Here is a 23,957-nt window from a genome sequence, read left to right on the forward strand (position 1 = left end):
CCTTCTGAGGAGCTCCCAATATTACTTGGTGTTGGTGAAATCATTGGGATTAAAAAACTGCCATATATAACAACCACTCTTTGGGCCATCTCCCTTCTCTCTTGTCTGCTGTTCAATTTTCAATGTTTCCTACTAAGTAAGCATAAAGACAGTTCACCCAGACCCAAGAACAGGGAAGCCAAATCTTATCAGAGGCCCACAGCCCTCTGCTGTGTAATGCTCTGCTGGGAGCCCTAGATTTGTTCAGCAAAATAATTTCTGCACATTGCCAAGGCGTTGAGAAGTTTTTACAGTGTCAACCCTTTACTATTCTGTAAGGAGGTCAATAGAGTTTGAGAAGTTAAAACCTCTGGTTTATAAAATGACAAATTTTAGAATTGAGATCACAAGATGAGCTGGCTGGAGAGAGAGGAATTTGTTTTTTCAAATGCCTAGCTTGGCATTTTAATTGAAATGATAGCAATTAGGGAAGGGATGGGGTGTTCAGAACAAAAGAGGGTCAGAATTATTACAAAGTGCTGCTGGATGTAAGAAATGCTCTGGCTTTCATCCCTAGGAAGGCTTAGCTGCCTTCTGATGCATGAGACCAATCTTCTTTGGGCCTAACAACCCTGCTATCCTCACACTGGACATATTTGATGGAGCTGTCTTCCAGTTTCACTTCATGCCTGACAGTATCATGTCATACAAAATTACAAAGAATCTTTAGGCCTAACCCTTCTGATGTGGAGAAAGGGGGAAAAACCCACCTAAAGCTTTTAGAGAATCTCATTTTTGTCTTTGAAGCATTTCAATCATTTATCTGTGCAAGAGCTAAAAGTGGATTGTGAATGAAAACAACTGAAGAAATTTCTTCAAATACAGCCCACCCAGCTACATTTATCTTTAATGATTCTCTCTAAATTATTCAACTTCTGGAATGATAATGGATCGTGGAGATTTTGGAAGCCAATCAAAGAAACTTTAATTCCATTTGGAGGCCCTTGAAGGGTTGATTTATGACCACAGGGCACATGAGGATACTCCAAGCTGCCTATCATTAATTGAATTCAGCTCTTTACCATCTTGTTTCCTATGAAAAGGGCTATGGGAGACCTTTTCCCTGCTCAGGTACAAAGTAGAATTAAATCTTCAGGAGTAAGTATTTCAGAGCTCCTAAAAAGGCATCTGTAACTATTCCCCAGTCGGGTTTTCAGACAGTGCACTGACCCCACCTTTCTTACCATCTTGCAGTGTAGTTACTGGCTCTGTCTCAGCACTGAAGTCACTGTCTCCAATATCGTTGGTTGCTTTCAGACGAAGTTTGTAGGAAGTGAAGGGATTCAATCTGTATAAAGTCAGCAGAGTCAGAGTGAATTCTTGAAGCATCTTCGGATTATTTTTTGTGTAGTTATGTTTTTATTAGGGATCCACCCAAAACAAATCCTATTCAGACACAACTAAAAGCCTCATTAATATCTAAACCCAATCTGGCATTGTAAATATCTAGGGGGCTTAAAGGATAAAAGGATTACCCTGAGGGGAGAAAGGGAATAGAGAGTTGTCTTTCCTTTGCCTAAAGGTTACCTCCGTGAGTTTTTGATCTGGTGATTGTGGTAGTAGAATTATATTTTACAATTCTTTTTTATTCTTAACTTGTGTGTTCTTAATGGTTAGTTATTGAAATAGTTTTAAAGTGGATTTTATATTTTACAAGTTTCCATAAGGAAAAAAAAAATGCATTGGAAGAAAAAAAAAAATAACCTTGAACTTGCTAGACTAAGCCAAATTTTGACTTAGCCCACAATGGTTGTAGAGGGAATTTGTAGAGGGAATTCTTGTTCAGACATGGATTGGACTAGATGGTCTCTGAGGTCCCTTTGCACTTTGAAATTCTGATTCTGTCTCAATAAAGAAGATTGAAGCCATCCAAAGTGAAATATCTTTAACTTCCCTACTCTCCAACTCTCTCTCCCTCTCCCTTTCCCTTTCCCTCTTCATTCCTGTCTCAGAAATAAAGGCATACTTTCTCCTTGGTTAAGGATAATCATTAATCTTTTCTCTTGGTCCTTTACCCCCCTGCCTCTTCTGGTACATTGTAGTATGTTGGAAAGGACTTTAGAATCAGAGGACTAGGGTTTAATTACTGATTTTGTCCTTCTTGGTCAAGTTACTTAATTTCTTTGGCCCTCAGTTCCCTTATCTGTAAAGTTAGAAGGCTGGACTAGAATCCTTTAACGTCCTTTTTGATGTGGCATAGCCCTTGTCAGGAATAATGTGAATCCTAACCATTGTCAACCTTATCACATACAAAGGGAGGCCAAATTTCTGGAACTGTCTTATTGGCAGGACTAAGGCTTACTCAACTCAACAAAATCAGATGAGGGACTCTTCTTCCCCTCAGTTGATGTATTAGACAGACACTTTTTAGCCCTACAAATGGCATTTGTGACCAAAGCATCTTCATTATTCTGCACTACCATACCCTATTTTCTGGTATCTCATCATACAGTTGTTGGCTGCTTATGAGAGTTTGTTCTCCACTAGGATCTTCCCTAACTCTTCCCCAACTCTCTAGATCCCATGATTACTCTTTACCTCTGACCTTTAAATGGCCTCCTTCCTTCACAGCAATCTACTAAATCATTTTGATTTCCCCTTTTGTCTTTTTAGGACAATAAAGGGCCCTTGTGGCTATAATAATTAGCCTTTGTGAGTTTTTTACATTCTGAAATGCTCACCCAAAACCTGGTGCTTCATCACTTTTTAGTTTTAAATGCATGACCTCTCCTTGAAACTTACTTCTCCAGCTTTCAAGACATTGTAGTATCCTTGTTTTCATCTCATCTCCCTAATGATCCTTTGTTTGCTTTTTTAAAAAATGTAATTCTACTTTATTTTGGCAATTTGATTTAAGTGACTTGCTCAGGATCACACAGCTAATAAGTGTTGAAGACCATATTTGACCTCAGAACTTCCTGATTCAAGGGCTGGTGCTCTATTCACTGTACCACCTAGAGGTCCTACTTTTGTCTCTTTCAGGGGCTCCATTTCTCCTTCTCATCCATTACAAACAGATATTGCCTAAGATGCTCTCCAAATCCTTTTTTCTCTTTTCTTACACATTCTCAATTATCATATTCCATATCTCCATGTATGTGATGCTCAAATCTCTCTCCAGCTTCATTCTCTCTCAAGTATCAATAATACATCCCATAAACAATTCAAATACAAGATTTCAACCTATCTATAACCAAACTCATCATTTACCTCACCCACCTATCATATTTTCTCCTATTCCTATTCATGGCCCCATAATTTTCCCAGTTATATAAGCTAAAAAACTTTGGAGTTATCTTCGACTCCCACCTTATCTTTCCCTTTATACTAGCTAATCTTTTGCCAAGTTTTATTGAGTTCTCCCTAGGAATTAACAAGGTCTCTCAAATCCATTCCATCCTTCCATCTCACAACAATCACTCCAGATCTTTCATTTAGATTACTGACCTCTCATCTATAACCTCTTCCCCTCCAAGCCATCCTATGCATAATTAATTTTGTCAAAACCCTTCAATATTTCCCTAGTGTCTTTAGAATAAAGGTCAAATTTCTGAACATGAGATTCAAGGCCCCAGTCCATCTCTCCACTCATTTGGATAGTCCCCTACAGGACTGCACTTTCCAACCAAAGAAAACTATACTAGACTCCAAATATTCCATGTGTTTTTGCCTCTGAAATGTTCCCTAAGTATGGATATCTTCTTCTTAAATTAGTACTTGTTGAATTCATTCTTCAAAATTCACTTCCCATGACACTTTCTCAATGAAGTCTAAATAGTCTGTTCAAAGGTATGGAGATGAGAGAATGTCATGTGAGGGACAGTAAGCATACTGGTTTGGATCATAGAATGGATAAGTGGGGTTGATGTGATGTAGCTCTTAGGAAGAATATAACAATAATCCCAAGACCATCTGGCCTTGAAGTTGGAAATGATACATTCCTTCCCCTAGGCTATCCTGCCCCAATTTACTCTATCTGACTAGGATGCTAGCCCATACATATTTCTGGCTATCAGATAACAGCCTGTTGGTCTGTGATAATGGGGTTTCTGAGACAAATAAGCAACAATAATTAGATACTTAAAGTTACAAAACTGGATACTTGCCATTTGATCTAGTGATGTTTCAGGCCTAAAAATATTCACCTCTGGAAGGTTCCCTTCTTACCCCCACCCCATGAGCTCTTCCCAGAAAACTTTGGGTACTGCACCTATGCACAAAGTCAGAACCAGAACACTCCTCAACTCCACTTCTAAGTCATAAAATTAACATATCAATAACATGAAATACCTGGTTCCTCTAACTTTTTCCTATAAATTTACCTTCCTGCTCTTGGTTCTTTGCTAATTTTTTTTGGAATTAGCCAGCTTTCATTGGTGTTACAATATAATAAACTCTGTCCCTTGACTTGGAGATGATTCTGGGCCTGCGAATTCTTTTGAGATACTTCAAGACACTGCTCTGGGCAGGACCAGGAGATCATTATATACTTCAACAACAATACTAGATGATGACCAGTTCTGATGGATCAGGCCATCCTCAGCAACGAGATCAACCAAATCATTTCTAATGGAGCAGTAATGAACTGAACTAGCTATGCCCAGAAAAATAACTCTGGGAGATGACTAAAAGCCATTACATTAAATTCCCAATCCCTATATTTATGCACACATGCATTTTTGATTTCCTTCACAAGCTAATTGTACAATAATTCAGAGCCTGATTCTTTTTGTACAGCAAAATAATGTTTTGGTCATGTATACTTATTGTGTATCTAAGTTCTATTTTAATATATTTAACATCTACTGGTCATCCTGCCATCTAGGGGAGGGGGGGTAAGAGGTGAAAAATTGGAACAAGAGGTTTGGCAATTGTTAATGCTGTAAAGTTACCCATGTATATATCCTGTAAATAAAAGGCTATTAAATTAAAAAAAATAAATAAATAAAAAAAATAAAAAAAAAAAAAAAAAAAGACTGCTCTGGAAACCCAACATTTTGGGGGTTCCCTTTGAAAGCCAAGAGGATAATGAGTAATAAGTCTATAAAAATAAAGGGACTAAACTAGATGACACCTAAATATATGATTGTATCCCCAAGGAGTTTACGAGAGATAGAATACAGTAAGTATATGAGGTAGAAGGAGACAGAGGCAAAGACATAAAGATAGGAGTTCTCTGGAGAAATGCAGAGAGAAAGGAATCGCTGCACAGATGAATTATAGATGGCCCCAGATAAGAAGAGGAATCCATGCTGGAACTTGAATTTTTTTTTTTTTTTTTTTTTTTTTTGCACAGAAGAGAAGAGATTGTATTACAGGGATGGAGGAAAGCCTATATGACTTCATGGAAGATGAAAGATGAAGGAATGGGATGAAGGTTAGCTCTATGGGAAGCAGAGAACATGTTGAGAAGAAATGAAAAGCAGACTGGAGCCAGAGAGGAGGGCCTCCTCCCATTTTAGGCTGTCTAGTTCTGTAGTCAGTAATGAAGCACTGACGGTTTATAAGGAGGGAGGCAGGAAGGTCAGAACACGTATTAGGAAGGTTATTTGGGCAGCAATTTAATGTGATCTTTCCTCTGAACCCTTCAATACTTTCTACCAGTGTTCCATTTATCACATCTTGCTGTGTGCTATATAGCAGAAGTTCTTAACCTCTTTTTTTGTGCTTGTATGTGTCAGGCATTCCTCCTCAGAATAATGTGTTTAAATGCAAAAAAATAAAATCACAGAATTACAAAGAAAACCAATTATACTGAAATATAATTATCAGTTGTGATGGTGGGTTTTTAAAATTTTTTTTTTAATTTTATAATTTTTTTTTAAGTTCATATACCCCAGAACTCCATTTAAGCTGTGTTTATCAGTGTACTTGTCTAACATTACCAGTGCCCAGTCTCCTGGCTTTGGAGACTATCCACAGGTATAATCAATGCCTTGTATGTACTAAACACCAAGTTTTGAACTGAATTAAAAATCAAGTGAACAATCAGAATTATAATCTACTACATGATTGAAAGCAAACTCGATTTGAAGATGTGATAAGATTTATGAACTCAGGGGCCTTCTAAGGAGTGCAAGTTCTTGGCTCTGAAATAAGGCAAGTCTGAAGAGATTCCTGAGCTCAGTTTAGATCTAGGGCCTAAGGACAAGTAACTTGCAGCTGGATAGTAGGGATGCTCCTTTTGATCTCCTGTGAGGAACCCGGGGCTGGAGTAAGGAGAGAGAAAGCATCAACATAATAATGGCAAGTAAATAACCACCTGACCCAGCAAGGAGTTTAATCACTTTTCTCTGAGGAATCTAAGAAAGTTTCAGACCAACTAATTAAACTAGCCTTAGACCTCTTAGTGCCTCAAGGAAGTACCTCCTAACTCTCCCTAAGTAAGCCTTCTTTGCCCACCCTAACTCCTCCACCCCTATTGAAAATGCTAGTCTAGACTAGTAATGATCTCCTTGGGGCCAAACTGCTTGGGTTATAGCTAAAAAGACTTTTCTTTCCTCAACTCCTTCCTCTTTTTTAGTCTCCCTCTACCCTGATCCTTTAGTCTCTTCCTCTCTCCTTGAATATACTAACTTCGACACCCAACCCCAATGGTGGAGAAAGGGGAAGTTTTCTGGAGGAAGTAATTGGGAGATAACTATTTCATTGAGGAGGTTGGGTTAGTGCAGAGGAATGATATGATGAAAGTTTGAGTCATCTCCAGTCATTCTGACCTATATTTTGCCCCTGGACCCGATGCCTATGGAGGAGAAAGTGAGATTAGTGACTTTGCACAGCCAGTCTCTCACTTAAATTCAATTCACTTGCACATCATGATACCCACAACTTCTGGATCTCTAATAGCTAAACTATATTCTTTTGTCATCTCTATATTTTTTATTTTATGCATTTTAAAAGATTCAGATTCAGTGGCTTCACCAGATTATCAAAGAGGTTCAGGACACAAAAGCAACAAATCCTAAATTAGATTGTAAGCGCTTTGAAGGCAAAAAACATATTTTATATACTATTGCTGTGTATGTAAATATGTAGTGATTTAATATGTATATATAAACATTAAGTATTATAATAATAAATTAAATAAATCATTATTTATAATAATCACAAAATTTAGTTGACATAATATGTGCCCATTAATAACAACAACAAAAAAACCCCAATAATATCTAAGGGAACTAACTTTTTAATTTAAATGATATATATTTCAAAAGTTAAATCTGTACTATATCCTTTTCAATGGTTAAATCTGTGATTTTTTTTTTTTTTTGGTCCATATACTTCATGCAACTCAGGTAGCCTATACAAATAAAACTAAAAGGCAGGGATTATTAAACATTAAGGGAGATTACATTATAGCTGGTTCAAAATATTGCTTTTCCCAGGTTCTGACAGTTAAATGTTTTTTATTGACAGGTAGAGTAAGCATTTGTCCTAGTTCTAACCCATTAGGAAATTGACAACAGTCTCTCTTCCACCAAATTAAACTGTCTGTCTTGAAACATGGACCTTTCGGTTTTCAACATGAAGTCCAAAGCACACAATTAGTCTGTTTGATTTCAGAGGGCTTGACTACAGGCCCCACATTTGGGACTTTTTTCAGACAGTTATACAAAAGGGTAAGATTATTTATATCTCTTTGCACATAGCTAATTGAATTAGGTTCCCAATGTCTCCAATCCAAAACAATCATATGATTTAAGTTTGGGTAATGAGGTAGCTGTTTATAAAAAAAGGTTGTGACACTTCTGAGTGTCATGCTATGAAAACAGTAGAGCCCTTTGGAGATAAATCCACTTCACTGGGATGGAGTCAGGCAAATTCCTTGCTGTAAATGTTGAGTGATTTCAGCTGAAATTACTACAGCTCCCAGCATAACCTAACTTGAAGAGAGTCAGAAGTTCTAGACTCTAGGCTGGGTTGTTCAAAGCATGAGTAGAAATGTGTAAAGAAAAAGTTCAGCTGTTTTGGTTTGATTCTTTTTTTTTCCACTTCCAGAAATTCCTTGAGAAACCTTAGGCAAATTAGAGAACCATAGTGTTAATCTTGGAAGAAGCTTTAGGGATAATCTAGTCAGACTTCTGATTTTTATGGAAGAGTCAAGCTCAGAGAAATGGAGAAGCTTGTCTCAGGTCACATAGCAATTTAGAGCTTGAATCAAAACCTTTTCATACTGTCTTGGTCTTTTAAATTTAAATGCAATGCTTGTTTTCTTACACCACACTCTAGCCACAAGAGCAGGAAAAAAGATGCTTTCAATGAATTGAACTTTGGGTAATAGGCTTAGAAAATCTCACACTTTTTAAAGTAGAAAAACCATTAGAGGCAATCCTATATGGCAAAGGAGTGGGCCATTTTTAGTTTCCTAATCTTGTGGAATGTGGACCATGATTTCTGTCTTTATTGTCCCACTGAATTGTTATTAGACTTAAAGGAGAAAACATTTGGGGACTTGCCATGGAAATTATGAAGCACAACAGAAACATTTTGCATGAATTCATGGTTTGCTGTGGAATAAGATTTGTGCTCTGCTGCTTGACTTTCTGGTGATAACCTACTCTGAACAGAGATAGGCTCAGAAAGTTGTCTGGCTCTGGACCTGTTACCTCAAAGCCTTGCCAGGTTGATAACTTGTACTGCAGTAATGTAATCTTCAAGAATACAGGGTTATTTCTATACTATAATGAGATATCAGAAGAGGACTTCTCTATAAATTTTTTCTTCTTCATGTACTCTTCCTCTTCCTTTTTTTTTCCTCCTCTTATTCCATTTCCCACCAAGTGTAGAAAGGTAATGAATAAACAGAAGAAGAAACTTAATTTCAGAGAGTCAGAGGACAGCAGAATTGAGTAGTGAATAGGGAATCAGGCTTAGATTATGAGAAACCTGTTTTGCATCCCTCTAACACATACTATTCATATATAATCTTAGGCAAGTAATTTAATCTTTTATTGCACCAGGTATAACTCCCTAAGACAACAATTTACAAGCCTTCTGTATTGTTAGATGGAGTTCTGTATGCTAATGAAATCATAGGAAGAGGAGGAAGAGGAAGAGAAAGAGAAGATAAAAGAAAGAAGGAGGAGGAGGAAGAAGAAGGAAGGAGGAGAATGAGAAGAAGGAGGAGGAAAAGAAGGAGGAGGAATAGGAGAAGGAAAAGGAGGAGGAATAGAAGGAGGAGGAGAACTAGTAGTACTGTGAATTGTTTTCATGAGTTATATCCAATACTATGCCTGAAAAATAAATGTTATCCTGATTATTTGGAATCTTATTTACTCTAAAGGCAGAGTCAATAAGAACAAAACCAAAAATGCCAAGAAATACATGGAAAACAGGGAAGTGTTATACAAAAGCCAAATGTCAATGATTTTCACAAGCCTTTCTACACCAGGATCATATTCTCTCTGACTCCTATCACCTACTTCGATGCCACTGAACTTGGGGGCAGAACCATAGGATCGTAGCTCTTGAATTGAAAGAGGATTTCAGAGGCCATATAGTTCCAAATTCTCATTTTAAAGAATAAATTGAGCCCATGGAGGTGAAGTGATCTGCCCAAGATTACATAGAGTGATGGAGGCAGGATCTGAATTCAGATCCTCCAACTCCAGAATCAATAATTTTTGCACTGCACCCTGGTGCCATTGATTAACATCAATCAAATAAATTGCTTAACCTAAATCAGATCCATTTCACATTCTTAAGAATTGCCCTTGGAAGGTAGTTACCAACATGCCCAATATGATTCCTAGGATGCTTTGTGTTACCTTTCAATAACATAAGCCGTAGCTTCGTGGCTGATGGATGAAGAGTACGTTTGCCACTCTCCTCCCGGTAGCTCCCGGATCTGCACTGTGAAATACCGTATTGGGGACGACCCATCACTGCCGGGGACCCACTGAAGCTGTAGGCTCCTAGAGGTCACTTCTGACTGGGGAATCAGAAGATGTCTGGGTGGTGCTGGACGATCTGAAATGAAACCAAAGAATGACAGACGCAAATCCAGAAATCCTTAATCCTGAAACCTTCCCACTTGAAACTGACCTGTTCTACAGATAACAACTATCTTATTCTGCATTGTCCAATATAAGTCATTTTGACCATATAGATGTAAAGGAGAGCCACTAAAAATACTTGCTACTTTCATATGAAACACAGATGCCTACATTTTTATAACTGACTCTAGAATGAGTCTCTGATGCTCTAATGCTGAAATACTTTGATTAAAAACTGGCTGCTTCCTCCTAGAACACTCCATTCTCAGCAGAGACAGGCTAGTAACTGGTGAAAAACAGAAAAGAATCAATCAATAAAAGATGTACCCAGTAGTACCCAGGACATCAAAGACAAGTGGCTTTGAGTGACAACTGAGACTGTAGGAAGCCAGTCTGTACTTCTAATCCTCTTTTAGTTTTTTTTAACTCTTTTTCTTTTTTCCTCCTCTTTTGTCCCCCCTTTCTCTCCCTTCTTCCCTTCCTCCTTTCTGCCTGCCTTCCTTTCTCTTTTCCTTTCTTTCTTTCTTTTTTCCTTCCTTTTTTCTTTCTTTTCCTTCCTTCCTTCTTTCTTTTCCTGCCTTCCTTTTTTCTTTCCTTCCTTGTCTTTCTTTCATTTTCCTTCCTTTTCTTTTTCTCTTTTATCCTTTTTCCTTCCTTCCTTCCTTCCTTCCTTCCTTCCTTCCTTCCTTCCTTCCTTCTTTCCTTCCTTCCTTCTTAGATGTCTGACTATAGTTTATGCATAACATAACATTATCTTTGATTCAAATTCCTTGACTGAAAGAGTTAAGACAACAGGTTCCAATTGTGTGGAATTCTTCAGGATAATAGCATATTATGCCATCTCTTTGGCAATGGAGAATGGGCATGCAGGTGCTGTAGATGCCAGGACATGGTATCTGAATATAGATCTGTTCTCCTGTCACCATGTCTCCTCACCCCATCGATTTCAATAGAGAAACTCAATAGAGTGAGGAATAATTGTTTAATTGTTTATCATGAAGATTATTGATTCTGATTAAAATGGGTGGCATGTAATAAAGCAGCAATTGATTGTCGACACCACAGTGACTTGTCTGTGAGAAGCTATTCGATTCAACTTAATCAGCACTTGTTTCCATAAGCACAAACCCACACAACCTGATTTCTCTGAAGCTCTGTCTGTATTAATAGCATTTCATTCTCTCCTTTCCCTCTTTCTCAAAAAGCATATTTGGCTTGCTACTTCTTTCAGATTTTCTCTGGCTGAACCACGAAGGCTGAAAGAACTATATGAGGGAGCCAGAAGTTTCCTTAACATCACCAGTGGCTATGGGGTAAAGGAGTGGGGCAGCTATAGCTGTATAAGCCACCGCTCTGTTCTATCAGCATCAGGCAGGTGTTTGTGGATTAGGGTACATCAAAAGGGTCTTAATGTTAATACCTAACACTCAAATATGATTCGTTTTAATGCACTTAAGTTTGACTTTAACCCTTTGGCAAAACTCCAATCTCAAGCTCTTGATATGGGTATAATTTTTTTCTTCCCTAATAGATTACTATAAAAAAATGCTAAGCACTTATAATGCTTGGTATATACCAGCTCTCAGGGAGATGACGAGTTTTAAACCCCTGGAAGTGGCATTTAGTTTCAAGCCAATAGAGAGCTTAGTTCCAAACCTTTTGGGTACTTGCTTATAAGAGAAATGCGGCTATAGATAAATTCCAAAGAAAATATGGTGTTAGAAAAAGATTTTCACACTTAACCTGTCCCCAAATGTTCAAATAACCAAAAAGCAATACTGTTAGTGCAATGTCTACAAAGGAATTATGTTCTGTGGCTAATGTGTAATCAGTGATAATATACAAATAACTTTTAAAAATAGAAACAGAGGATGTTAAAGTAGATCCAGTTAATGGGCCAATGAAAAATTGTCCTTGAAAAATCATGTGATATATTATAGAGATAACTTGGAAGGTAATTATGGAACAATTTATGTCCTTGGGTTTGTAATATAATATACACAAATATGTAGTGTGAATAGCCTTTTCCTTGTAATTCTTTCTACTTCAAGGTTCAAAATTTTTTGGCTTTTAGGAAGATGACGAATTCTAGATAATTCATATTTTTTATTATTGTCTCATAGAGGATAGTAAATTTGTCAGCATGTTGACCCTTCATTTCAAATATTTATTGAGCTTTTTTGCTCTGTGCTCACCATTGTGTTTCTGATTATAGTGGAAACAAAAGAGGCTTATGATACAACCCTGCCCTTAAGAAACCTTGAAGTACAAAAAAAACTCAGAGAAAAATATTAAAAAAGAATAAAATGAGAGGTCTGGGGAGAAGAAGAGCTATTAGGATAGGCTAGAATTTCCTGAAAGGCATTCTAGAGAAGATGGGTAGGATTTGGATAAATAAAGAGGAAGACATACAAATAGCAAGGAATGAATATGGGCATAGATTAAGAGATGAGTAAGGTGTGTTCTGGGGATAATCAGAAGACTGACATGGCAGAAGAAAATTAGAGAAGTAGTTGGAGAAAAAAAAAGAAAATACAGCTGGATTATAGAGAACCTTAAAGATCAGTATGATGAATTTGGTTAAAAAAAAAAAAAAAAAAAAACCTAAACAAAGCAAAATAAATAACAATTATTTCACTGGGTCTAGCATAAATTAATATCAAGAAAAGGAATTGATGATCTGAGATTTCATTAGTAGAGGGGTATAACCCAGATAAGAAATTCTTTCAACCAATACAGGTTAGCATCTCTTCTGCAATTTCTAACTTTAGAGACTTGGTCAGGGCATCACTGAGAATTTAAGTGCTTCTCCCTAGGATTGCTGAACCAATGTGTCAGCATCAGTACTTGAACCCAGGTCTTAGGGACTCTGAAGCCACCTCTCTATCTGACTGAGGCACCTGTAAATAAAATAATATTAGTTCTGCATAAATAGTTCTGAAGGGGTCACTTATTAGTATAGTGTAAGAATAACTCATATTTTCATATAGTTTAAGGTGGGAGGACCAAAAAAATCTTAACACTTGAACATTTTCAGAATCTGAAAAGGAAGTTTCCTTCTTTTAAATACATCTTTTTAAATGTAAATATGCTTTAGAAATATTTTTTCCTTCTGAAACCTGACATCTGGTGACTGTAAGACTCTAATAATGCTTAACATCTCCTATCACCTTTTAAATATATTGGGTTTAGTGCATTTTCCTTAAGAGTAAGAATTATTAATTTTATTACAGTTTTGGAAAGCTGAAAAGAAATGACTTAGACAACATGGATAGTTAAGAGTTAATATCCTCACTGTTCACTTTTGGAGTGCTCAAGTTAAGTATCATTCACAGGATTTTAACATAGTTGGAAATAAATAATAAAAAAAACTGCTTATAGCTTTGTATGATTTTATTTTATTTAGGGAAGGTTAATTTTAAGAGTAATAGCAGTAAGAGTAACAGCAAGGACATTTGGCCTACAGAGGTCAGACCCTGCTGACACTTTGAGGAAGTGCAGGAAACAATGGAAAGACATTTGGAGTTGGGATGAAGGGAAGTACACAAATAAATACTTTTTATAAATAAAGCTTTTTGATATGAGTGAAGTTGAGAAGCTTATCCACATTGCATTGGTTTGGTTTTGCCATTGCTGGCTGATGTGTCATGAAAACTTACATGAGAACTGGCAGCTATATGAAAAGACCTGACTTGGGTAGCAATTAGAATAGTACAGGATTAAAATATGAAACAATAGAGAAAGCTAAATATTGAATGAGTTCAGGAATGGACAGTACAAGTCTGCCATATGTATTCTGTCTATGACTTTGGAATATGATTTTGTAAATCTTACCTCTCTTTTCAGTTGTGATGACTGTGGCTTCTAAAGGTTCCCCCCATCCCTGTCTTGTCTTTGCGGATGCTCTGAAGATATATGCTGACTCCGGAGTGAGATCTGTAGCAGTGAACTGCCTAACAGTAGAGCCAACTTCAACAGTGGTAAACTTGTTGGGATTGCTGGTAGCAAGACGATATGCAATCTGATATCCTGGATATACATTAGCCACCAAGACAAAAAGAGCAGAGGAAAAGATTTAGCTTTGTTGTACATTCTTCCAGTGAAGGATAATGCTAGATTCCTAGTGCATCCTAATTACTTATTTATTGGAAAGACAAACAAAACCATTTTTATTATTTTTTTATCACTTATTCCCCCCTGCCTCACATGCATATATAGTACATTAAAAGGGAAACTCCACACACAGTGATGAATGAAAGAGCCTTTTGTGCATTAATCCACCATGAAACTTGTTTCACTCTTCATCCTTCACAGGAACGAGATGTGAAAACAGTTTCATCTTTCCTGAGTACATTGGTACGCTGAGAGAATGCCACAAAGACTAGCAGAGTCCACACAATTGTTTTCGACAGGGTGAGTCAGTATAGAGAAACTAATCTCCTTTTTCATACCAACACCATCACCCCTGCAAAGATGGGGAGCAGAACACCATGTCACTAGACTGGTTTTTAAAATATGCAGTAGCTTGCCTGCTTAGACAGTACAGCACCTTGTTTAGCCACAGCACATATCCAGTTGACTCTCACATCTGTTATTCATAGTTACTCCCTTTCATCTTCCCAGATATCCAGCATCCCAAAGCTGTAATTGATGGCACAAGCATATTTCTATTTCTTTATGTAAAAAAAAAAAAGGCTTTCTGTATCTTTTTCTTTCTCTCCCAAGTTGCAATACTTCAGGCAACTTTGAGTTGGGATGGAGATGAGGGGGGAGATAGGGAATGGTGAGTTCTACTTTGAATAACACCCTTCTTGCCAAGGAATAAACTTATTAATCTAGTGAGGGCTTTGTAGGTTTTAAACTTCTCTCAAAGTGACTTCATTATTAAGAGTTGTCAGCTGATCAGACATTATTATTGCTCAGATCACTTCAAACAGGCCATTCCAAAACCTCCTATACTGGTGAGACAAATGGCCCCTGAGGAAGAAGTGCCAAGTTTTCTTTTTTCTTTTTTTTTTTTTTTGTCACAAATAGTAGTGACAGTGCTTTTATTTATTTATTTATTTTTGAGCTTGCTAAGAACTTGTGGTCCAAATGTTAAATTCCCAAACTGATCAAAACCATAATGGATCATGGCTTTGTGGTCCTGAAATTAATAAAATTTTAAACTTTTCAGTGTTTCGTGTTCTTCTAGAGAACAGGTAAAGAAGAAAAAAAAAATCAAACCCCAACCAGCTGAACTCTGTCTTCACTAATTTTTGCTAACACTTAGCTCATTCTTTGAACTATAAAGTCTTCTACAATGGTTCAAGCATGAATTCCCAATCCCAGTTATGACTTGAATACTTTGTCTTTGCTCTGTTTCTTATAAGACCAGAAAGATAGTCATAGGTGACTATCTCAGGCTCGCCAAGAGGGAGGTGATAGAGGGAGAAAAGAGAAATTAGATAGGAAAAGTTGCCAATCAGAGAGCTGCCAGGTGGGGTTATAGCACCATGAGTTTTGGTGCTGGAAAATAAAAACTGGAGATAAATGAGACGACAATGGTTCTTATGGCAACCAGTGGCTGGACAATAAATGGCAAGGTAGCGCTTGATGCCTCACGCTTCTGATTTAATGTACTACAATGTAATACCATAGCATCAGTGTCAGGATGAAAATGGGAGAAGTAACCAGATTCCTGCAGTACAAGAGGCTGCATAAATTAACCAGAATGGTACAGGACATAATAAAGACAAAAAGCCTCTTTTGAAACCTGCATAAGGCAACTGCTGACTAGTCAAAGCTATACAAATTCTTCTAACAGAAAAGGATTGATGTGTACAGGGAAGTAAATGGGATAATTAGATGAGTTTAGGGATATGTATTATAAGAAACAGAGCAGAGGCAATCATATCTAAGCTAAGAGATTAAGAAAAGAGTCCTTTTTCATGTGTGTGTGCGCCTGCATGCACGTGCATGCCAGTGATAGGAGACAATTGTGTTCTTTTTCCTATAAGCAAGAAGTGTGGGAGAAAAAAGAACTCGGAACTATCAGAGAATAAACTCTTTTTGTGCCCAACCTTCTAGAGAGAACAGACAGTATCTGTCATTGATCCATGCTGTACTTATCATGCTAGACAATTACCGTTCCGTTAATCCCCTGGCTTTACATCAGCCAGAAGACCAAGAAACGAAAGAGTGAGGCCACTGGCGAAAAGAATTCGATGGTTTCTTCTCAGGAGATTGATAGTTTAGTTAATGCATGGATAGGTAAAGACCTTGGGCTTTCCCCCACAGTAAGTCGGACTAGGGAACAATTTGCAAGCACAATGACTGCTGCATGTTATGGGAAGACAAACATCAAAAGAAATGCCACACAATACTCATCTCATTATAATAGTAACTATTTTAGATCTCCGTCTGGAACTTTATACATCCATGGTATATAACACTGAACTGAAGGTCAGCCTAACTATCCACAACAACAAGGAAGGCTTGTTTACTGGATTATGACATAGTTCCCCGTGTGTGTGTGTGTGTGTGTGTGTGTGTGTGTGTGTGTGTGAAGCAATCAGGATCAAGTGCCTTGCCCAAGGCACCCTGCTAGTGAGTGTTCGGCCCTCTGGTGCCCCATCTCTGGGCCATCTAGCTGCCCCACCATTTATTCTATTTTGAAAAGGCACTAGAGGTGAGCAATGAGCTGGGACAAGAACTGAACAGAAGGTGGTCGGCATTTCCCATTTGGGAAAGTGCATGTGTACTTCATTAATACTGAGTGATGGTTGTAGCAAAAGGCCATCTTTTAATCACCCATATTTTGCCAGAGTACTATATAGCTAAAGCTCATAGCACATCATGATTCAGAAGAATCACAATTGTAGGCAACAAAGAAAATTGTACAGTTAGTATAAACTTCCTGTCACAATAATGACATTGTGTACAAGGAATGATATAAAAACCATCATTGAGAAAATGCTGCTCCTCTTGTTGAAATAAAATGTAGGGGTTAAGTAGATAATGCCTAAGGTTTCTTTTCATTCTTGGTTCTATGCAGGACTGGAAATAGAGATGCACCAGTCATATAATGAAAGTGAGAGCTACAAAGAGGCAGCCTGATTGTTTCATCGGTAACAGAATAGTAAGAGAGTACAGTAAGAAAAGCAGAAGAAAGCCTCGTATATTGGATTGAGAGAAGGGCACAGTTAAGAACTACCTGAGGATAGGAAAACAAAGGTGGATGACAACCTGCCCCAGAGAAGGGAATACCCATATCGATGACATCGTGGATTCTTTGAAACAGCACAGCACATATTACCACCTGTGAAGAGCAGAGTTTAAATGGACTCCAGATGGCAGTCATTATGTTCAGAATAGGAGCCTTTCCATTTTGTGTCAGTGTCCTCTTGCTTTTATAATATAGACTATAATGAATTAATGGCAGCTGGCAATAATAGGAGACTTAGTGCTAGTATAGACTATAGATCTGACCTCTGTATAATTATCATCCTTTGTGTCTCCCATATGTTATGGTAGTAGACATCATATCATAGCTGGACAAATTATAAAGGGTAGGGACTGGGAAGATGCCAAATGGTCTCAGTAGAGGTTGGAATTTTAAAAAGAGAGAGAAGACCAAAAGAACTTAACCTGGAGGGGGAAAAAACAAAAACAAAAATATCCTTTGGTGGACATAGAAACTGTCTTCCAATATTTGAAGATATGTCATTTGGAAGAGTGCTCAGACTTAATTTATATAGCTTCAGAGGGAAGGATTAGAAGAAATTTAATAAAATTTTTATTCACTTGAACCAAATTAAAACAATGGTTTGATATTGAAAGAAAGATTTTAATTTATTTTCTTTGACCTTTTGTTTGAGATGTAGTAGTGGGGATTTTTGTCCAAGTAGATAACTTTTAAGGTCCCTTCCAACTTCTTTGAACTAAATGAAGAGATGTGTGTGTGTGTGTGTGTGTAAATAGGTGGAGGCTGGTCTAGGAAGAACCTGTGGAAATAAAAGTGCAAAGAAAACACTAAATACCATGGGATACTTCAGAAGAAGAAAGAATGGAATCAGGACCTTAGGAGGCTCCCAGGCTGACAATACTGGGAGATCAAGGATGTTGGAAGATCACTGTGCCTGATGGAGAAAAGAAAATTAAGTTTTAAGAAATGGCCTTTTTTGTTGTTGTTGTTGTTTTTGGAGATGGCCATTGCACCTAAAGGCATTACTCCCATTAGAAGAGGATAAACAGACTCCTTGTGAAGAGGCCCCTGAACCCAAGACCTCCCAGAAATGTTTCCGTACAGGAAGAAAACAAAGTCCTATTCTGGCCTAGCTTTATCTCCCTGAGTGACTAAAACTAAGTATTCAGATTAAGAAACCAATGATACAGCTGCTGGTATCAGAGCAGGGGGACAGCGAGTTTGCACTGGGTAAAGTGCCCAGCCTGGAGTCAAGAAGACTTGAATTTGAATATGGTATCTGACACTAAATAGTGACTCTAGGCATATCACTTAACCTTTTTAATCATGTATCAGTTCCTCATCTTTAAAAATGAGCTGGAGAAAGAAACCACTCCAGTATTTTTGCCAAGAAAACCCCAAATGAGGTCATGAAGAGTCAGACTTGAATAAAACAACTGAACAATAGCAATATTGGAGTCTCTGACCCTCACCTAGAGATATCTGGGCCCAAGAGAACAGAACAGTTGAAGAATGGTGGGGAAGTTCTTACTATGGGAGGTATGGAACCAAGAGTCTGAAGAAACTGGCCTAGAGAGCTCCCAGATCCTTCCCAATGCCCTCAGAAATGGCTTCTTAGAGACTTGGGGCGCAGAAGCCACAGCCCAGACCCGAGGTCCAGGGAGGGCACAAGCCCTTGGACCCAGCAGACAATCTTTATTGATGTAGCTTCTCATGGACGAGTGGATCCCAGGCAGAAGGAGCTCTATAAAGAGGCACTGTGGTAAAGCTGGGAGGACAGTTACTCTTAGAATCTCTGTTCTGAGAATGAATCTCATTATCTTGATTGCTGTTGTTTGTCCTTTGTTTTAGAAGAGGACCATGACATGGGGTGGGGTGTGGAGGATGACATCATGACATACAAGTGAACTGGATCTAAATGAGGGAGGGCTGTGCAGGGTCACCTGCCTCAATTTACCTTCCAGAGCCATCTGGATCCAATGATCAGAAATAGGTCAGGACGACTAGAGATGGTCGTGGAGGCAGGGGGAGTCAGTAGCTTTTTTAAGCTAAGGTCTACAATGGGTGTCAGTTTGACTGAGGCCGCTCCCATTCAGTGATTAAGGCTGGGTAGGAATCGAGGAAAAGAATACCCTTTTTCACCTGGTCAAAAAAAAAAAAAAAACCCAAACAATCTAAATTGGTCAGTTTGGGAGGGAAAACCCTCAGGATTTCTGTCCAAAGCAGAAATGATTGCTATTTACATTCAATCTGAGTCCCTGGGGATTGACAGAGGTAAATACACCAGGGATGGGCAGCCCTGCTTTATTGGAGAGGAGCATATTCTAACAGGAACCAAACCAATCTGTGTGAAAAGAATCTATGATGATAATCCTCAAGAGAAAGGATCCTGTGATGAAAATCCCCAAGCTACCACCTCCCTGTGAGCCCAGGAAGAAGTACTACAGAAGAAGGCAAGGAAAAGGGTTTATAAGGAAGATCCAATAACTCTCTATGTCCCCTTTGCTCCTCAGAAAAGTCTTGTGAGGGCTGCCATACTAGGAAGCCTCCCACCTGTAAAAAAGGAGGGGAAAAAAATTCTCAAACCAACAGAAACCTGTCTCACATAAGGGAGGCTTTTGGTGAATGGAGAAGAATTGCTTCCAGAAAGACTTTCAGCCCAATCCAGTGTTATCCAAGGGACTCCAACACTGCTGATGGAGGCTGCGGAAGAATCATCCATTCTCTGTCCACTTACGTTTCACCACAGAACATGCACAGGAGAGGAGAAGCTCTAATTGTGTAAAAGATTTTAGCCAAAGGATCAACTTTACCTTCCATCAGAGAGTACACATGTGAAGAAGCTCCACATCTTTGTTAACCAAAGGAAAGGTTAGCTACCATATCTTGCTTCACTTCCCTAGGCAAAACTACACCAAAGAAAAATTGCATTAAGGACTGATTACACTCAGACAGATTTCAGCCAAACCTTCCATATGTACATCCCTCAGTGAGGTGACACGGTGGAGAAGTGCTTTTAGCTGGGGGAAATTCTTCTCAAACCTCCAGTTCCATGAGAAAGAACCAGGGTTTTCTAAGGACCCAAAGTGATGCCCAAGAATGCTGGATTCCTCTGTGTCAGGTATTCAACAACCTTCTGTTAAATACTGTGCTAGCTAATAGAGATACAAAGGCAGATGAATCATGGGCTTTATTATAAAGGAGTTTATGGTCTAACGGCATGGGGGCAGAATGATGTAGACAAAGCTTGCTGTATTTTGAATTAGGAGATCCGAGTTTGAAAACAATTTCAGCTGCTTACTACCTGTGTGACTTGGGGGAAAATCAATTGCTTCCTCTCATACTTCATCTTCTCCTCTAAAAAATGAAGGCATTGGCCATAAAGGCCAACTATAATATAGAAATTAAAGTCATGTGAAAGAATGCTGGAGATGAAGTCAAAGAGTGAAAATCTTGGCTTTGGCACAAACTAGTTTTGTGACTCTGGGCAAATCATTTTTCCTTTTTTGTCCTTAGTTTCTCATCTATAAAATGTAGAGGGTAGACCCCAGTTACTATTCTAAGGACCCAGTATTTGACAAAAGCTACTGGAAAAACTGGAAAGCCATTTAGCTGAAATTACACATATATCAACATCTCACACCAGAGACTAAAATACATTTCCACTAATGGATATGTGACTTAAATATAAAAACAAATTAGAGGAGCAAGGAAGAAATTTTTTTGTTTGTTTGTTTTAATCTATGGTTATGGAAAGAATTCCTGTCCAAATAAGAAAAAAGAATAGTCAATTTGTATCATAGTCTATGAAATTTTTTGCACAAACAAAACCCAATGCGGTTAAATTAAGAACAATTGTTCCTAATAGTAAGTGGGAAAATATTCGCAGGTTTTTTCTGATAAAAGTCTCATTTTCAAGATACATAAAGAACTGATTAACAGGGGGCAGCTAGGTAGCACAGTGGATAGAGCACCAGCCCTGAAGTTAGGAGGACCTGAGTTCAAATCTGACCTCAGACACTTAACACTTTCTAGCTGTGTGATCCTGGGCAAGTCACTTAATTCCAATTGCCTCAGCAAAAAAAAAAAAAAAAAAATGATTAAGTTTATAAGAATAAGAGTAATTTCTTAATAGATAAATGGTCAAATGATACAAACAGGCAGTTTTCAAAGGGAAAAATCCAAATCATCAACAACCATATTAAAAAAATTCTCCCAATAATTACAGAAATGCAAATTAAAGCAATTCTTAATTTCTACTTTGTATTCCTCAGATTGATAAGGATGACCAAAAAAACCCTATTTGGATTGGAATATGAATGTGATGGAATAACTTTGCACTATAAACAATAATGAAATGGTCAGTTTCCTAGGAAACTGGAAAGATCTCTATGTACTGAAGCAAAGTAAAGTGAACAAACCAATTTATACAAGAAAACAATATTGTAGAGAAAAACAATGATGAAATACTTTAGAGCTCTGATTGACACAATGACCAACCATGATTCCAGAGACCAATCATGAAGGATACTCCTCACCTCCTGAGAGGAAATGAATTCAAAATAAAGCATCAGACCAACATTTTTGGACAATAAAAAATTTGCTTGTTTGATGAGGATTTTCCTTTTCTTTTGTTGTTATTTAGTTTGGTAGATAATAGAAAGATGAAGAAAAAAAATAAATGCTTGCTAATTAGAAATAATAAAATTAAGTAAAATATAAGGAAAAAATATCTAAAGATCAAAACTATTCAGCAATGGAATGGGGTGCTTTAGAATATAGGACTGAGTCATATCAATATCCAAGCAGTGGGTGAACTGCCATCTGTCATGATGTGGCAGATGGGATTTCTCCACTGGGTAAGGAGTAAGACTAACTAACCCCTCAGGTCCACTCAGAATATACGATGCTATGATTCTAAAATATTTTGGAAATGGCAAAATAAAGTGGAGAAAATCAACTCACCAGCATTATAATAAAAAGCATTCTTATGTTACATAACGATATAAATTAGAAATATAAATAGATAGCATCAGGGGAATATTGCCAATGATTTTTACTAGGCTTCTAATCATCTTGGCTGACATCAATTTCTGCATTGAGGCTAGACAATTAGTCATGTCAAAATAAGTGCACAGTCTAGTCTTTATAGAAACAGGATAAGAACAAATTAAAAGATAAACTTTTCAACATCTGGCCACATATTCCTTGTGAAGTTTTAGAACATTTGAGAATTTTTGTAAAGTGCTTTGCAAATTTTAAAACACAAAGTCATATTTCTCTTTCTCATTATGAAAGACGGAATGGTGTGTGTGATAGGTAGAAAGCTAGAAGACTTGGGTTTGGGTCCCAACTATGACACAACACTGGCGATATGATACAAGGCCCTTAACCTCTCGATGTTTGAGGTAATTCTATGATCAGAAGCTATAGAAAAGGGCATGAACTCAAGGGAGTTTTCTCACCAGGCAGTTTTCCATAGCAATGATACCACAGGTATGCCATCCCTGTTCCTAACCTTCTTTTTCAGTTGTCTCTGACTCTGTGGGTGATCCTCATAGGGTTTTCTTAGCAGAGATACAGGAGAAGTTTGCCATTTTCTTCTTTGGCTCATTTTTACAGAGAAGGAAACCGAGGCAAGAGGGCTAAGTAATTTTACCCAAGGTCATACAGCTAGTAAGAGTCTGAGGCCAGATTCGAACTCGGGAGGATGAATTTTCCTGACTCCCAGCCTGGTGGTATATCCACTGTACCACCTAATTGTCTCATTTCTATCCCTCATCACTATTAGACTTGGAAGATAAGGGTTTTCCACCAGTAGGTTTTATTTCATATCTAGGAATCTTGTGATTACTGCTCAGTAACTTGTCTCCTAGGATGAAGGATTTATAGTCACAGAGTCTGGATGTAAATACTGCTTCTGGTATCTAATGCTTATATTACCAAGTCATTTTGATGAGGTCCTGGGTAGCCAGGTGGGCAGAAATCAGCAGGAAATGCCTGAATCTCTGTAAACAAACTAAAAGCCCAGCTAATGCCTGAGGCAAGCAGGGGGAAGACTGATAGGATTATAAGTGGATCCTTTTGATTCTGTTCTTAGGCTTTTTGTTCAAGAAGAGTTTAGAATACAGTCCCACCCCATGATGGGGTCTTTAGAAACTCTACTTTTACAATATCCAATCAAAAAGCCAAGTGATAATGTCAAACCTCCAGGTTACATTTCCCCTATAAAAGATCTTTTCATACTGTAGATTCTAAACTTATTTATGAATTTAGTTTGCCAGTTAATGGGGCACTCTTTGTTATAGTTTAACTTTTTAGGTTAGCCTTATGGTGTTATCCCCCTCCCCTGCTGACTCCTTTTAGGGTTAGCCCTGTAACTTCCTACTTGCCATCCCTTAATAGTTTCTTCATCCTGGTAACTGCTGGGAAATTTGTCTTCCCCCTTGTAAATTGCTAAAATACCTTTTCCTTGCTAAAGATTGTTATGTAAAACCTGCCCTTACCAGCATCATAAAATTTTTGCCCCTTGATTGGGAGGTCTGTGCCTACAAATGCTTTGGAGACAACGTCACACTGGCCCATAACCCCAATATATTTTTGGAGTCTGACACTGTAGCCCATCATTTTGGTGGGAGAGTCTGATTTCCTCAACTGTAAAATGAGAGAATTGAATCAGATGACCTCTAGAGTTTCTTCTAATTCTAAAAGCACTATGAGCTATTTTAATTACATAT

At 37.9% G+C, this 23,957-nt stretch overlaps 1 protein-coding gene across 4 annotated transcripts in view; it reads right to left on the reverse strand.

Annotated features, from left to right (window-relative positions):
• Window positions 1–23,957, reverse strand: part of SDK1 (sidekick cell adhesion molecule 1) — a 1,196,729-nt gene that overhangs the window by 144,194 nt on the left and 1,028,578 nt on the right. For all 4 annotated transcript variants that reach the window (XM_031949904.1, XM_031949968.1, XM_031949836.1 and 1 more), the window contains 3 exons: window positions 13,869–14,063; window positions 9,807–10,008; window positions 1,224–1,327 (listed from right to left, as the gene is read on the reverse strand). In XM_031949904.1, the coding sequence (XP_031805764.1) occupies window positions 1,224–1,327; window positions 9,807–10,008; window positions 13,869–14,063 (501 nt within the window). The remainder of the gene's footprint in view (window positions 1–1,223; window positions 1,328–9,806; window positions 10,009–13,868; window positions 14,064–23,957) is intronic.

Source organism: Sarcophilus harrisii, chromosome 1 (genome assembly GCF_902635505.1).
Source record: "Sarcophilus harrisii chromosome 1, mSarHar1.11, whole genome shotgun sequence".
Taxonomy (NCBI): domain Eukaryota; kingdom Metazoa; phylum Chordata; class Mammalia; order Dasyuromorphia; family Dasyuridae; genus Sarcophilus; species Sarcophilus harrisii.